The sequence below is a fragment of the Galeopterus variegatus genome, unplaced genomic scaffold (assembly GCF_000696425.1).
Source record: "Galeopterus variegatus unplaced genomic scaffold, G_variegatus-3.0.2 Scaffold1088, whole genome shotgun sequence".
NCBI classification, from domain to species: Eukaryota; Metazoa; Chordata; class Mammalia; order Dermoptera; family Cynocephalidae; genus Galeopterus; species Galeopterus variegatus.
The window spans coordinates 47,188-64,483 of NW_007727199.1; the positions used below are offsets into that span (position 1 = coordinate 47,188).

The 17,296-nt window shown below is 53.3% G+C and overlaps 1 protein-coding gene across 2 annotated transcripts; it reads left to right on the plus strand.

Moving 5' to 3' along the window:
* The first annotated feature begins 1,991 nt into the window (after positions 1–1,991).
* Positions 1,992–17,292, plus strand: SPI1 (Spi-1 proto-oncogene). Of its 2 annotated transcripts, none has more exons than XM_008574682.1 (5): positions 1,992–2,258; positions 4,662–4,761; positions 15,320–15,507; positions 16,333–16,495; positions 16,967–17,292. In XM_008574682.1, the coding sequence occupies exons 1-5, from the start codon at positions 2,214–2,216 to the stop codon at positions 17,284–17,286; spliced, it is 816 nt and encodes a 271-aa protein (XP_008572904.1). In that variant the 5' UTR covers positions 1,992–2,213; the 3' UTR covers positions 17,287–17,292. The 2 variants fall into 2 exon arrangements, with proteins under 2 accessions (XP_008572904.1, XP_008572905.1); XM_008574683.1 differs by having other exon boundaries at positions 4,665–4,761.
* Positions 17,293–17,296: the final 4 nt, after the last annotated feature.

Below are 17,296 nucleotides of genomic sequence, written 5' to 3' on the forward strand. Positions count from 1 at the left end.
CAGGTGGATGGGTAGATGGGTGGATAGGTGGGGAGGTGGATGGGTGGATGGGTAGATGGGTGGATAGGTGGGCAGGTGGATGGGTAGATGGGTGGATAGGTGGGCATGTGGATGGGTGGATGGGTAGATGGGTGGATAGGTGGGCAGGTGGATGGGTAGATGGGTGGATAGGTGGGCATGTGGATGGGTGGATGGGTAGATGGGTGGATAGGTGGGCAGGTGGATGGGTGGATGGGTAGTTGGGTGGATAGGTGGGCAGGTGGATGGGTGGATGGGTAGTTGGGTGGATAGGTGGGCATGTGGATGGGTGGATGGGTAGATGGGTGGATAGGTGGGCAGGTGGATGGGTGGATGGGTAGTTGGGTGGATAGGTGGGCATGTGGATGGGTGGATGGGTAGATGGGTGGATAGGCGGGCAGGTGGACGGGTGGATGGGTAGATGGGTGGATAGGTGGGCAGGTGGATGGGTGGATGGGTAGATGGGTGGATAGGTGGGCAGGTGGACGGGTGGATGGGTAGATGGGTAGATGGGTGGGTAGGTGGGCAGGTGGATGGGTAGATGGGTGGATAGGCGGGCAGGTGGACGGGTGGATGGGTAGATGGGTGGATAGGTGGGCATGTAGACGGGTAGATGGGTGGATGGGTGGATAGGTGGGCATGTGGATGGGTAGATGGGTAGATGGGTGGGTAGGTGGGCAGGTGGATAGGTAGATGGGTAGATGGGTGGGTAGGTGGGCAGGTGGGCAGGTGGATGGGTAGATGGGTGGATAGGTGGGCAGGTGGACGGGTGGATGGGTAGATGGGTGGATAGGTGGGCATGTGGACGGGTGGATGGGTAGATGGGTGGATGAATGAGTGGATGACTGAATAGGTGGGAGGATGAATAGGTGGATGAACGAATAAGTGGATGGGTAGACGAATGGATGGGTGACTGAGAAGCTGAGTGGATGAGTGAATGGGTCAATAAGTGAATAGGTGGACAGATGGATGGATGGATACGTAGGTGAATGACTGGGTGAGCAGATGAATGAATGGACCAATGGGTGAATAGATTGATGGATGGATATACAGTGAATAAACAGATGGAAATATGGACTGATGGGTTGATAGCAGATGCATGGGCTGATATATGGACATAGAGACGGCTAGAGGAACAAGTAGATAGGTGGGTGGATAATGGATAGATAAATGAAATGTATGGCTGGCTTGATGGGTGGATAGATAGATGGACAGAGATAGATAAATACATGGATGGGAAAATAGATGAATAGACAAACAGACAAGAAATGTTTGTAAACTAAGAAAACTTGATTGATATTCAGGGTGAGGAAACTAAGAAATCTGGGCTGGGAACAGAGTCCCTTGGGATTTGGCAGCAGCTGTGGTACTAAAAGCTGGGAGGGGAGGGTTTAAGAACCCAGGACCCTCCACTGGTGGAAGGGAAGACCAAGTGAACAGACCCAGGGGAAGGAGGAAGGCAGCACTCTGTTGAAGACCCTACTCCTGAGCCCAGACCCATCCTAGCTAGAACCTAGGCAGTGGGGGTGCAGGGCCCACAGGAAGAGCCAGGCCTCAAAGTCTCCTGGGGCAGAGCCCTCAGCCAGCCAGGATGACCCCAGAAAGTGGAGGCCTTAGAGGCCACCCCTACCAGCTCTGACCCCAAAGAGGTGACTGTTGGCTACATGGGTGTCTCAAAAGAAGCAGGCACTTGTTGGGTTAGGGGTTAGAGAGCCTCAGCAGGGCCCGGGGTATGGGGGCAGCAAAGGCCTCCCTCCCAGTGGTAGAGCCAGCCTCTCTCCTTCCCACCCCACCTTCCCACTACGGCCCCCAAAGCCACCCCTCATAGTCCCAGCTTCCTCTGGGCAGGGGGCCTGGACCCTGTGGCCTCCCAGGCCAGCCCCTTGAGCACCACCTGCCCCAGCCGGCCAGAAACTTCCTGTAGCGCAAGAGATTTATGCAAACGGGCTGGGGCGGTGATGTCACCCCAAGGGGACTATCTCCCAGTGGCAGGCCCTTCGATAAAATCAGGAACTTGCGCTGGCCCCGCAATGTCAAGGGAGGGGGCTCACGCAGGGCTCCTGTAGCTCAGGGGCAGGCCTGAGCCCTGCGCCCGCCCCACGACCATCCAGCCCCCGACGGGGCGCCCCGTCCTGAGGGGCTCTGCACTGGCCCCCACCGAGGCAGGGGACCCGACCGGCTCGGAGCTCAGCTGGATGTTACAGGCGTGCAAAATGGAAGGGTTTCCCCTCGTCCCTCCTGTGAGTACTGGGACTCTACTGGCCCAACCGTGGCCCTCGGACACTCGCCCGCCTGCCCGCTCACCCGCCGGCCTGCCCGCTGCCCTCCGGCTCGCTATCAGTGGGAAGTCAGTGTTTCCTCCTGGAGCTCCAGCTCCAAGCCTGAGACCCAGCGAGGGGGCCACTGGCTTCCTCGGAGCACACCCCGGCGGGCTGAGCGCTGGGCCCACAGTGGGGCTGTGATCGGTGGGGCTGTGATCGGTGGGGCCTGAACAGTTATTTATAGACGGCGCTTGGGTGGCAGGCCGGAGATCCAGGCAGGGTGCTGGGCTGAGGATGGTGAGGGCGGCAGTAGGGAGGTAGAGGAGGAGGAGATGGGGAGACCGGCTTAGGGGAAGCCAGACCCCAGGACAGGAGGCAACAGGCAGAGGTCTCAGCCCATGGCCTGGGGACTCCTGGGGACCGAGGCTGATAGAACTCTGGGTCCCCAACACCCAGTCTTGGCCCTGGCACAGAGGACATGGTTGTTGACCAAAGGGTCTAGGCCTTGGGCCCACAGGGCCCTGTGCGGCTGGGGGTGGGTCAAGGGCTTGGGGCCGGGGCTGGGCAGGAGCCGGGAGTGAAGCCAAGACGGTTGCAGTTGGGGTTGGTGCTAGGGCTGGGGTTTGGGTAAAGCGAGGCAGGGACTGGGGCTAGGACAAGGCTGGGACTGAGATTGGGGCTGGTGTAGGACTTGGGTTGAGCGTCAAATGGAGTTAGGGCAGAGGCTGGGACAAGGACAGGGACTGTATCTGGGGGGTGAAGAAGTGGGAGTCCCAGGGGGCCCCGGGGAGCGAAGGGCAGCAGGCTGGGGCAGATCTCCACTGCTCCCCACTCTCGGTGACAGTTGCAGCCTCAGGCAGGTGTCAGACCAGACTCTCTCTGAGAGGACCCTTCTCCCTTTTCCCACCCCATGTCCTTTTGGGGGTGGGGAGGCCTAGGGAGAGCCGGGAGGGCTTGGCAGGGCCTGCCCACCTGACTCAACTTTCCTGGACCAGAGGCAGCTCCCTTCCCCCGCCCCACCCCAGCCTCAGGGCCCAGGGGCACCCCAGGCCTGACATCAGAGGGTCTGACAGCCTGCACTGGGCAGTGGGGCTGCCTGGAAGCCAAGAGGCAGGCTCAGCATGGAGCTCCTGGTTCCTTGCTCAGGCAGACACAGCTGGGACCAGCCTGACCCTGACCTCGTTCTCCCACCTGGGGCCAAGAAGGTGGGGGGCAGGCAGGGTGATGGAGGTTGTCCTAGGAAGAGCCCACTTTGCCTCAGGAAAGCGACAGGCCCAGGGCTTGGCCACACCGTCTCTGACCCCTGACCTCTCAACCTCTGAACTCCAGATACAGCTGGGCAGGAGGCAGATCTTGGGCTCACACCCTAGACCTCTCGGCCCTCTTTAGCCCCACGGGTCACTCTGGCAGCTCTGGTCCCTCAAGCCAAGCCCGGAGGGCCAGAGTCACTGTTGTGCAATCCTGGGGCACACACTGCAAGGGTGGGGAGAGGCCTGGTGACTGTTGGGAAGGCTCCGGGTGTGCATGTCCCTGTGCCTGTGCCAGTGAGTGAGGGTGGGGGAGGAGGGGGAGGGGAAAGGAGGGGGAGGGAGCCTTCCAGTGAGGGTGTCAGAGGGAGGAGGGAGAGTGAGAGGATCGAGGCTCTGGCCATCCGCCCCTTGGCCCCCAAAGCCTGCTGGGGTGACCTCTGTATGAGCCCTCAGTGGGGACAGCCATTGTGGTGGCCCTGCGCCTGCCCGTGGGACAGCGGGCGTGGGCTGGGGGGCTGTGGCAGGAGGGTGAGTGTGTGCCATGTGGTGAGCGTGCAAGTGGGATGTGCGTGGCCTGTGGAAGGCTGTGGGTGTGTCAGTCCTGTGACGCTTGTGTGCCCACAGGGGTGAGTGTGTGATAGGCTGTGTGCTTTTGTGTGAGTAGGAGTGGCCCTTGGAGTGGGTGTGAAGACATTTGGGGGTGTAGGTTTCCTTGAGCGTGAGGGACAGAGTGAGCATGCGTGCTTGTGACGTGGGGACAGTGGTTCTGAGAGCAAGGGCACGCGTGGGATCGTGGGTGTGCGTCATGGGCGGTACATGTACCCGGGAGGTAGGTATGTCACCGTGAATGCGAGAGGGTGAGTAGTAAGAGGGTGACACGTAGGGGTGAGTGTGAGGGGACCGTGGGGAGCAGCCCTACCTTCAGCCCTGGTCTTCTTTTGACCTCTGACCTCCAAGGTCCCTGTCACCCCCTTTCACTCTCCTGACCTCTCCCAAGAGAGCAGAGAGAGGGCAGCACGCCTGGCTCGGCTGCTCAGCCAGGGACGGGGGTTGTGGACCCAACACACTGGGGGGCTGCAAACCTGGCTGGGGTCTCCCCCACAGTCCGGGTGCTGACACTCTCCTCTCTCAGCAGCCATCGGAAGACCTGGTTTCCTACGACACAGATCTGTACCAACGCCAAACGCACGAATACTACCCCTATCTCAGCAGCGATGGAGAAAGCCACAGTGGTGAGTACGCCCTGCCTGCCCGGCCGGCCTGGGTGCCTGCGCGACTTTGGGGGTCTGCAGAGAGAAGAGGAAGACATGGTTCTAGGGCTTCTTTAGAACTCTGAGAACCAGATCAAGTCAGCTCAGGGGGAAGTGAACCACTGCTCTCCCACACCCCACACCCCAGCCTCCATTATTGAGCATCTTCAGAATACAAAGGCACGAGGTTAGTTTCTTCCACATTTGCCTTTTTGTCCAATTCTTGTGGCCTTTTTTTATAAACAAGGAAACTGAGGCTTAGGGAGCTAAGTGACCTGCACAAGGTCTCACAGCTGGCCAGTGGAACCCAGGTCTGTCTGCCCCAGATCCAGTGCTTTCCCCTCTGCCCCCTCCCCACTTACCCCCTTCTTCCTCTCTGTTCTTGTCACCCCTTTGTCCTGGACTCCCCACTGGTGCATCCCCGCTCCCTGCTGTGTGTGGCTCCAGCATTTGTCAGCCATGGCACTACTGACATTCTGGGCCGGATAACTCTATGCCGTGGGACTGTCTGTGACCTGGAGGAGGTTTAGCAGCATCCCTGGCCTCTACACACTAGGTGCCAGCAGCACTGCCAATCACGACACCAAAAACATCTTCACACATGGCCAAATTCCTCTAGAGGGTAAAATTGCCTCTAATTGAGAAACGCTGGGCGAAGAGAAAGCCTCTGAGAACCCTCATTCAGCAGAGGCTGAGAGCCCCAGTTTGCTGGGGGTGGGGAAGAGGCCTGGGTCCGGGGGATCCTTTTGTCAGGGTCTATCTGTCCACTTCAAGGCCCAGCCTCCATCCTGGAGCAAATTCAGGGGAGGTGAGAGAGGCTAGATGCCTGAGATCTGGACAGGGCGCTGTGAGAGGTAACCCAAAGTGGATCTCGTCATACTGACGTGGACATTCCAGAGCCAAAGGCGAGGTGACCCAATTAATGGGCAAGTCTTCACTGGGGGGTTCTCCAGGTCGTCTGAAACCTGGGCAAGCCAGACACTGGGGTGTCCGCAGCTGCAAGGACAGAAGAAGGTTTCACACCTGGAGGCCACGCCTGGAGGCCAGTCACACTGGAGCTCCATCTGCAGATGCAGGATGGCAGTCTAACCTGACGGCCACCCCCAGGGATGCTGCCTGTGGCGAGGCCGTATTCAGAGCCTCCCATCTGGATGCCAAACCTTGAAAACAGCTTCACCGGAACCCACACCTGGCAACCATTGTAAGGACTATAGCTGGAAGCCGTATCCTGGGAGTAGATGGTGAATATGCCTGAAGTCCCCATCTGGAACACACAGGCTTCTTTCAGAGCCCCAAGTGTAGAAAGCTTTAAAATATTCTTTTTCATTCTTGTAAGCTTATTTGTAATTACATAAGAGATACATCCTCTCTGTGGAAAATCCTGACAAGGTAGTCTCCCTCATCTGTCTTTATGCCCAGCTCCCCCAGGCAGGATTAGAGAGCCAGGCCTGGGTGACCCAGAGACCACACACCCAGGTTCCCACCGAGCTGGTCCCAGAATGGTCACTCTGGGCTTGAGGACTGGCGCCCCCTGGTGGCTCAGGTCCCAGAGAGCTCAGCGCTGCTGCGGCGTGTTCTCTGTCAGGGATGCTTTCTCCTTGGCCCAACCCCCTCCCAGGTCACTGGGTTTGGGTGCCTTTCCTCTGGGTCTTCTGCACCTCAGTTCTCCTTCCTGCAATATGAGGGCACTGCCAGCTTATCTAGAAACCAGCCACGCCTGGGGCTGAGGCCAACACAGTGAGTGCTTCAGAGAAGGCCTGTGTTTCCTGGCTCAGGGCTCAGACCGGCTCCTTACATCTGGTGTGAGGCTCTAGGAGTGACTCCTGATTGGATGCCTCAGCACCTCAATGAACCCCCAGTTCCTCCAGAAACTCCTCCAATGTCGCCAGGTATCCCCGGCCTTACTCTCCCCCCCCATTGCATCTGGGGCATCTCTGCTGTCCCTTTCTAATACTGTTAGAAGACTTCGTCTGAAGACTCAGGAATAGAGACGCCCCCACATCCTTTCACCGGTTCCTGCCTGTCCTCTGTGTCCATATTTTTACATAGTGAAGCTTAGTGAAAGGGTTTGGGGCCACACCTGGGTCCAGCCTGGCTCCATCACTCAGCTGTGTAACGTTGGGGGAGTAACATAACCTCTCTGAGCCCGTTTCCTCATCTATAAAACTGAGAGAGAGCCTGGAAATACCTCCCTCACAGAGCTGTGATGAGTCAGTGCAGTAGACAAGTCATCTGTGAGGTAATGGAACCTACTGAGAAAAAGGCCCAGCAAATTCTCAGCACATGCTGTGAAGGCAGGAGGGACGAAGCAGCTGGGGGAGGAGAGAAACACAGAGGACTCTGCGATGATCGACTGGGTCATTTTCCACCCACCCAGCAACAGCCGACTGTCCATCCGCCCACCCTCCCTTCCACCCTCCCACACATCCACCGACTCTCCCATCCATCCAGCCACCCTCCCTCCCATGCACCCACCTTCCAGCCACTTACCATCTGACCCACTTATCCACTCATTCGCTCATTTGTCCATCCATCAAAGAGTCTCTGATTATATGACATGTATCAGACATTGTTGTAGACACCAGAGATTCCATGATGAGCAAACCTGACAAGCCACTGCTCTCATGAAGCTTACATTGTGGTGAGGGCAGGGGGACAGTAAGCAATCAAACACACATGGAAAGTCCTGTAAAATGCAGGGAGAAGTGATGCAGTGTGCCTGTGTGGGGGCTACTTTAACTTGAGAGGTCAGGAGGGCTTCTGAGGAGGTGGCAGTTGAGTTGAAATCTGACTGAAGAAAAGGAACTGTGCATGTGAAATATATAGGGGAAGGGTGTTTAAGGACAAGGGCACAGCAAATGCAAAAGCAGGAGGGACCCCAACAGAGGACCAGAGTGGCCAATGGGCACAAGGGTAGCAGAGACAAAATGAAGACAGAGGGGTTAACAGGTGGCAGATCATAGGAGCCACTGGAAGGCTTTAAGTAGGGAAATGACATGATCTGGGTAACCTTGGATGTGTGTGTGAGTATGGTAAACATTTCAATAAATTTAAATGCTTAATTTCTAATTATTAAAATAACAAATACTGGGCCGGCCCCGTGGCACACTCGGGAGAGTGCAGCGCTGGGAGCGCAGTGACGCTCCCGCCGCGGGTTCGGATCCTATATGGGACTAGCCGGTGTGCTCACTGGCTGAGCGTGGTGCAGGCGACACCACACCAAGGGTTTTGATCCCCTTACTGGTCATGAAAAAGACAAAAAACAAAAAAAAAAAAAACAAAAAAAACCCCCAAATACTCATTGCGAAAACTTCAAAAATACAACAGCCTATCAAATAACACATTCTCTCCCAAAAAAAAACCCCCCCAAATACTCATTGCGAAAACTTCAAAAATACAACAGCCTATCAAATAACACATTCTCTTCTTCCCAATCTCACTCCCACCGATCATACCTTAGTCTATCCCTGCAGGCATCTTATTCCACATCTGTAATGCTGTATGCTTGTAAATACACACATGCAGGTGCTTTTCACACAAAAATGGAATCGTGGTATCATGCTGTTCTGCAATTTGCTTTTTTTTTTACTTCAACTTGTTGTAGATGTTTGTCAGGGATATACATTGCATATCAGAGACAAATAGAAGGTGTTCTTCCAGTCTTTCTGATGCAATGCTATGTAAATGCACAAATAAGATGTGGAAGAGACTCGGAACATTATTCATTCACCAACATTTATTGAGTGCCTTCTGTGTGCGAGGCAGAGATGAATCAGCTTGATTTTTCAGTTTGAGATCATCTATTCCCTTGTACGATGAAAAAGGAGAATATGACTCTAGTCATCACAACACACACCCACATACCCCCCCCCACGCTCACATGTCCCCACACATCCCAAAATAAGTATATGGTGACCTTTGTTAAATCGGTGTTTGAGTTTTCCATTGCTACGACCATGTGAGTATCACTCACGGCCGAGCAGCCCGGTGTCCTTTGATTACCTGCGCTTCCTCATCCCCGTGACTCTGGGGGGCTTAGCCGGAGATCAGGGCCCTGCTTCTGGGGGGCTCATCCTCCATCTCTCTGGTTGCTCTCTGGGGTGACCGCGGCAAGATATTCAACCTCTCTGTGCCTTGACTTTGTCATCATAATTCCTTCTCCACAGGACTGCTGTAAGGATTGAGCAAGATACTACATGTAAAATGCTTGGGACAGTGCCTGGCAGACAGTGAATGTTAAGTGAAGATCTGTGATCTTATCCTTATAATCGCCCAAGAAAGGGTGTGTGGGAGGTAGGGTGGTGGCGGTGGTTTGGTTTTGTGTTTTACCTCGTGTCTTTATGCTATTCTCTCACTTAGATTAATAGCAGTTTGGCTATATAGAGAATTCTAGGTTGGAAATCATTTTTTTCCCTTAGAAATTTGAAAGCATTTCTCTGTTGTCTTCTAGAGTTGTTTGCTTGTGTGTGTGTGTGTGTGTGTGTGTGTGTGTGTGTTTCTTTATTTGGTTACTAGAGTTTTTCTTATGAAGTCTGATGCCAGTCTATGTTCTCTTTTCGTAAGTAACCCATTTTCATTTGCTTATTATCTCTCCGTTTGTTTTGTTTTGTTTCTCTGAAAGCTTTTAGTATCTTCTCCCAATACCTAGTGGTTCTACTGAAACAACTTTTTAAAAGGTCACTCTGGCTGCTGGGTGGAGAATAGATGGAAAGGATCAAGGAGAGGAGCCAGGAAAGGAACACTTAGGAAACGACTGGGGATCATCTGGGCAAGAGAGGGTGGTGGCCTGGACTAGGGTGGTAGAGACAGCAAGGGGGAAACAGATTCAGGATAAATTTTGAAGGTGGGACTCACAGGATTTCCTGTTTTTGGTTAGTCTCTTTAATTGTGGGAAAATATACATAACAGAAAATTTACCATCTCAACCATCTTTAAGTGAACAGTTCTGTGGTGTTAAGTACATTTACGCTGTTCTGCAACCATCACCACCACCCATCTCCAGAAGTTTTTCATCTTCCCAGACTGAAACTCTGGACCCATCAAACATCAACTCTCCATTCTGCCCCTCCCCCAGCCCCTGGAAACCACACTCAGCCTCTGTCCCTGTGACTTTGACTACTCTAGTTATTTCACCTCGGTGGAATCATACTGTATTTGTCCTTTTCTGACTGGCTTATTTCACTTAGCATAATGTCCTCAAGGTTCATCTATGTTGTAGCATGTGTCAGAATTTCCTTCCTTTTTGGGGGGGGCCGAGCCCGTGGCGCACTCAGGAGAGTGCTGTGCTGGGAGCGCAGCGGCGCTCCTGCCGCGGGTTCGGATCCTATATAGGGATGGCCGGTGCGCTCACAGCACTCACTGACTGAGTGCGGTGCGGCTGGTCTCAAAAAGGACAAAAAAAAAAAAAAAGAATTTCCTTCCTTTTTAAGATTAGTATTCTATTTCACATACATACCACAGTTTCTTTATCCATTCATGTGTCAGTGGGCACTTGGGTCGCCCCCACCTTTTGGCTATTGTGACTGATGCTGCTACAAACACGGGTGTGCAAATATCTCAAGACCCTGCTTTCAGTCCTTTTGGATATATATTCAGAAGTGAAGCTTCTGGGTCATATGGTAACTCTTTTCTTTTTTTTTTCTGATGAATCTTTTATTTTTTTATTCTTTTTCTATATCTATTTTTAATATATTTTTAAAAGTTTTATCTTTAGAGCTGGCCTGTGGCTCACTTGGGAGTGTGGTGCTGACAACACCAAGTCAAGGGTTAAGATCCCCTTACAGGTCATCTTTTAAAAAAATAAAAAATAAAAATAAATAAAATTTTACCTTTACACAATGTAAACATTTTTTATGGCTCTTTATCAATTTCTCTCTAACCCCCCTCTCCCTCCCCTGGTAATTCTATTTTTATTTTTTTTGCAGAATCTCCACACTATTTTCCATAATGGCTGCACCATTTTACTTTCCCACCAACAGTGCACAAGTGTTTTAATTTCTCCACATTTTTCCCCAACACTTGTTATTTTCTGCTTTTCAAAAATTGTTAATAGTAGTCATCCTAATGGTTGTGATAGGATTTATTATTTGTGGTGGGATTGGTAAAGGAAAGAGAGTTCCAAAGGATGACCCTTTCTATCTGTCCATCGAGATTTCCATGTACTCTTTCATCTTTTTGTACCACTAACCATCGTTATAACCATCTGCCAGTTTATTCACACACCCCTCTGATCAGCTACTCATCTGCCTTTCCAACTGTTCTTTACTCCACCTGCCAAACCCTCCATCCATCTTGCACTGACCTATCCATCTAATAATACATACTGAGTATCTTTTACATGCCAGGAACATTGCTAGGTGCTGTGGAATGAATAAAACACAGGTCCTGCCACATTTATCTTTGTAACACAGAAACTAATTAAAACCCCAATAATTAGGATACAACGTAGAGAATTACAAGTGCCACGAGACCTGCAGCGCTCTGCTCTCTGGGCCTCAGTTCACCTCTGAATAATTTTCAGGAGGGGCTGGGTGGGCTTCAGGAGCCCTGGTCCAATGGTCTGTGATTTCCTGAGAAGGCATTTTTTGGGCTCTCTTTTCTTGATTTCTCATCTTTCTTCTCTGTTTTGATTGTACTTCTGCTCCCCCTGGGAGAGCCCTGAGCTTCAGGCTGGGGTTTCTGTTCTGAGGAGATAAGGTCAACTGAATGACACTTAAGGCTTGGATTTTTTTTTGTGAGGTTGTTTTGAATATCATTTTATTTTCGTTCTGGTGACACGCAGGTATTAGTGACACCAAAAAAAAAAAAAAACAGAATAAGAATAGGGATGTGTGGGTAGGACTTTGGCCCCAAATTGAGAGCTGGTTTAGAGGGAGGAAATGAGAGCTCAAGATGAATGGGTCATTTCTGGCTGGATGGATGATGGCTGTATGGGTGATTATTCAGTGATGGGTGATGGATGGATGGGTGATAAGTGGATGGGTGATGGACGGATGGGTGATGGGTGGACGGAGGATGGGTGGATGGAGGATGGGTGGATGATGGTGCATAGTCATGGATAAGAGCGATCAGTAAAGTCTCTCAGTGTCGCCACAGGTCGTACTTAGAGCTTTCATTAACAGTCTTGTCCCTCAGAGGTGGTATGGTGTAGTGGTAAGAGTGCTGTCTCTGGAGTCAGCCATGGGTAGTTTTGGATCTTGACTACAAATGACAACTGTAGACAAAGGACTTAACCTAATCGAGTCATAGTTTCCTCAGATGAAAAAGGAAGGTCATGCTGTATTGGCCACCTCTTCCAGCTAGGGTGAGGATTAAATGACGTCATGTGGAGTAGGTACTTAGCACAGTATTTGGTACATAAAAACACATTAACTTTTAACTTTTTAGAAACATTTAATCAAATAATGATTGAGGCCTACTATGTGTCGGTGCCTAATAGGCCATAGAAAGGAGGATCCAGAGCTATTTCTAGACTTGCAAATGACATCATGTTGAGGAGCTGATAGTTATGCTAAAAGGGTGTATGGGTGGCCTCTGTGGTCCAGTGATGGGACAAAAATAGAAAAAGTAACATGTTCATGAAGGGTCATCTGAAGAGCCCAGGAGAGCTGCCCTTTACCCCATGAAGGATTCCTCGTATAGTGTTCCCTCAGAGGGCCCCGTATCTGGGACGGTTCTGCCTGCCCGACAGCGCTTATTACATAATTGCCTGAGCACCAAATCAAGGGTCAAGGCAAGATTTCCGTTGGGCCTTTTGAAATCGTAATTGTAGCTCTAGACTCTCCATTGCAGCCTTCAGGGGATCCCGAGGTGGGGTTCCAGAGTTTCAATAAGCAAAAAACCTCCTTAGGGGCTTGTGAATGCCAATCTCAAGGTCCCCTCTTAGTGCTTCTGACTCAGTGGGTCTCCAGTGGGCTTTTCCAGCCCCCCAAGTGACTGATGAAGCTGAAATGAGACCCGCTTTGGGAAATGCTGGCTTCTGGCTGGGACCACCAGAGTGAGCTCATGAGTCTGATGTGGAGCCAGAATGGGGGGCGGGGGGCGGCCAGGTTCCCCTCCCCCACATCTGGAGAGCCGCATGTGCTCGGGGTTCTGTGGTCCTAGAGCTGGAGTGGGTTTGGGGATGGGAGCTGGTAGGCCAGATCCATAAGGCAGTCTGCAAGGGTCTGGGCACTTCAAAGTGGGCTGAGGAAGGCAAAAATGGGAAGCACCGGGCATGGGGCCGGAGGGGGATCTACAGCTAACAAGGAACCTGGATCCCAGAGTTCCAGAACAGCCCCCTCTTTAAAGGACAGAACAGACTTGCCCACAGAAAGAGGAGAGTTTCTGGATCTTTTTAACTCCCTGCAAGATGAAAGTACAAATTAGTTTTGCTTTGTTTGTTTCCCTTCCGGTTTAGATAATTTTGTAGGGGAGAGTCAGAGAGAGCTCTTAAGAGGCTAGGATCCACACACTCATTCCGTTCCTTCAGGAAATGTTTGCCAGGTGCCTACTGTGCTTGGGCACTGGGAATGCAGAGGTGACCAGAACCAGACCCTGCCCTCAGGGTGCGATTCTGGGGCTCCAACTGCAGCTCTGGGAGAAAGGGACAGCCAAGTCCCCTAAAACGATTTCTTTGGGTCACTGATTAAGGTGGCAGAGAGCAGGGAGGAGGAAATAAGCATGTATTAAGTGTCTGCTGTATGTTCAAGTGCTAATCCAGGCTCTTTAAAATGATGATGATGATGATGATGATGATGATAGTGATGATGAGTTGACTTTGTGCCAGGTTCCACCCCAAGCACTTTGCAGGTGTTAACTCATTTACTCCTCACAGGAAACTTATGAGATGAGTGTAATTATTAACCCCATTTATCAGATGAGGACACTGAGCTTAGAGAACTGGAATGACCTGCCCAGTGTCACACAGTGGTAACTGGCAGAGGCAGGATTTGAACTCATCTCCACGTCTCCCAAATCATGTGCTTTCTCTCCTGTATGCCACGTAGCCCCATAGAAATGCGAGTCTGTGCTTCCTGGATTGTGGGCTCAAATGATCTTACACATGGACAGGATCTCAGTGACTACCAGTTGGGTCTCTGACTTTTTAATTTTACTTTATTTTATTTTTTTAAGATGACCGGTAAGGGGATCTCAACCCTCGGTTTGGTGTTGTCAGCACCACGCTCAGCCAGTGAGCGAACCGGCCATCCATATATAGGATACGAACCCGTGGCCTTGGTGTTACCAGCACTGCACTCTCCCAAGGGAGCCACGGGCTGGCCCCATTCTCTGACTTTTAGAGAGGGGAAGCAGAGGCTCAGGGAGAAAAAATATCACACAGCAAAGCCACTACCGAGCAGGATTAGAAAGCAAGTCCTCTGATATCCAGTCTGGAGTTAAAAACATATGTCAGTTTTTAGGGATGTGTGAGTATGTGTGTGTGCAAGAGAGAAAAAGAGGGAGGCAGGCAGAGAGACCTGTATACCCGTGTGTGGATGTGTGTGTGCACAGGTGCACACGCACGCATGCGCGCGTGCGTGCGCGTGCACCCCCCCCCCCCAATGGCTGGAGGTAGACTTGTCCCAGACACACTGCCCTGGCCTGGCGTCTCATGTACTTCCTCTTTGGGTCGCATGAGAAAATCCTTCTTGTCACTATATCATCACACTTTCTTTGGGACTTCAAATCATGCCCAGGAAGTCCCTCAGACATGTGGCAGTTTTTGTTCCTGGAAAGGATTCCCAGAGAAACCATGCTGAAGATCTTTCCCTGGTCCCAAGACAGGGCTCCCAATGTCACATGACTGTTCCCCAAACTCAAGTCCACCCACCGCAGACTCTGAAGCCACCCACATGGGGGTTTCCAGCAAAGTCTCAGGTCCTGGAACCTCACTGGAACAAGGTCATGGCTTTGAGGAGGCAGCACCATGTGTCTGGACAAGTTCTAGTGTGAGGAATGTCAGCCCTGTGACTTTGCTGTCACACCTTGGCTATCTGACAAGGTTGTGTGCATGTGACTGTGGGCAGCCGGGTAGCTCAGGAGCCTGTGGGAGGTCTTAAGAGGAAGGGAGAGGAATCAACTTTCCCTCTGGGGCTAGGAGTTTTATAAATGTGAACTCCCAATAACTATTACCCATATTACAGGTGAGCCCACTGAGGTCAGAGAGGCCCACACCTGTGCCTGAGGTCACACAGCAAGTAAATGGCAGACGCAGTATTCAGACTTTGTGTTCTTGTGACTGCTGGGGAAGCAGGATAGAATGGTTGCTGAGAATGTGGGCTTTGCTTCAGACCTGGGTCCCAGCTCTGCCACCTGGTGAAGGCTTTGAACTTGGGCATGTTAGGTGGCCTTTCCAAGCCTCAGTGTCCTCATCTACAAAATGGGGTTGTAAAGTAACAATGTGGGAGATGAGCGTTAAATGAAATGACTCATGTAAATTTCAGCCCAGGCTGGCACACGGTAAAAGCCCCATAGGGCCTGGCTTTATTCCCTGATGTGATTGTAACCTGTCCCTGCCCTGCTGCCGTGGACTCACCCCACTCTCCCTGGCTGTTCACAGACCACTACTGGGACTTCCACCCCCACCATGTGCACAATGAGTTCGAGAGCTTCGCCGAGAACCACTTCACCGAGCTGCAGAGTGTGCAGCCACCGCAGCTACAGCAGCTCTACCGCCACATGGAGCTGGAGCAGATGCATGTCCTCGACACCCCTGTGGTGCCACCCCATGCCGGCCTTGGCCACCAGGTGTGCACAGGCCTCCGGGAGGGAGCCATGAGGCCTGCGGGAGGCCCGGGAGCACCGCAGGAAGCTGACACAGGCTCTTACTCAACACGGCTTCCTGTCCCCAGCGCCAGCAGCGGCCGGAGTCCTAACGGCTGGCACCTGACCCCCAGTTTGACCTTGTGACCCACACCCTTATCTTCTCTCACCCGAGGGTGGACAGACCCCAGATAATTCCCAGCCCCCCGTGATCTTCCCCTCCCCAATGCCTGCCTTTCATGGGCCCCCTCACTGTCACTGACAGTGGCCCTCATTCACCAGCCCCCCATGGATCAGCATCTCTGTCACTCAATGCTGACTCTGCTGACCTCTTCTGCCGCCCTCCCACTGACCCTTTTACTGACCCTCCTGAGCCCCATGGACCCTAAACCCAATTGGTGACCTCTGTTGACCTCTGCCCCCCTCACTGGCCTCCACTGCCCCTCCTTCACTCATCACACACTTATGAAGCCCCATCATGCCCGTATCCTCTCATGGGCCCTCAGCACTCCCATCCTGCTCCCAGGGCCACCACTAGTCCACACAGCACCTTTGCGCCCCTTCCTGGGGGCCACAGCCCTGAACCATGAGGTCCAGCTGGGAAGACTGGTGGGCCAGGTGACACTGGCACCCCTGTGTGAGGTGGGCCCAGCGGGCCTCCAGTGTTCCCTGGCCTCCCCCTCCGATCTTCCTGCCCCTGCTGACGCCGGCCCCCAGTACCCCTCTCCTGTCACTCAGCTGACCCCTACCCAGCGGGCCTGAGCTTTGAGCTGTCCCTTACTGCCCTCACCTCTTTCCCCACCTTCCCAGGTGTCTTACCTGCCCCGGATGTGCCTCCCGTATCCATCCCTGTCCCCGGCCCAGCCCAGCTCGGATGAAGAGGAGGGCGAGCGACACAGCCCCCCCCTGGAGGTGTCTGACGGGGAGGCCGATGGCCTGGAGCCCGGGCCTGGCCTCCTGCACGGGGAGACAGGTAGGGGGCCCACCCTCCACCCGGCCCTGACCATGGCCCCGGCCGTCTTTGTGCCCCACTCCCGCCCCAGCCAAGGCCGACAGACCCAGCAGCCTGCCGCAGCGCTGTGTGCGTGTGCGTGTGTCTGCGTGCGTGTGTGCGTCTGCGCGTGTGCGTGCGCGTGTGCGTCTGCCAGTGTTTTGTGGAGTTGAGACCGTCTGAGTATCTACGGCCCTTGTGTGCATGTGTGCAGTGAGCGTAGACAGGCATTTCCGTACAAAGTGTGCAAGGGCGTGTGCGTCTGCATCTCTGTGCTGGGGGGGCAGGTGTGGGTGTGTGTGAGCAGACGTGAGGGTGTGCGTGTGCGTGTGTGTGCACGTGTGTGTATGTGCGCTCCAGGCGTGGGCCCTGCAGATCCCTCCCCGGGGGGTCCCACGTGCGAGGAGGTGGGGTGGGTCCCTTGTGGGGCCCTGACCACCCCGCACCCCACAGGCAGCAAGAAGAAGATCCGCCTGTACCAGTTCCTGCTCGACCTGCTCCGCAGCGGCGACATGAAGGACAGCATCTGGTGGGTGGACAAGGACAAGGGCACCTTCCAGTTCTCGTCCAAGCACAAGGAGGCGCTGGCGCACCGCTGGGGCATCCAGAAGGGCAACCGCAAGACCATGACCTACCAGAAGATGGCGCGCGCGCTGCGCAACTACGGCAAGACGGGCGAGGTGAAGAAGGTCAAGAAGAAGCTCACCTACCAGTTCAGCGGCGAGGTGCTGGGCCGCGGGGGCCTGGCCGAGCGGCGCCCCCCGCCGCACTGAGCCCGCGCCG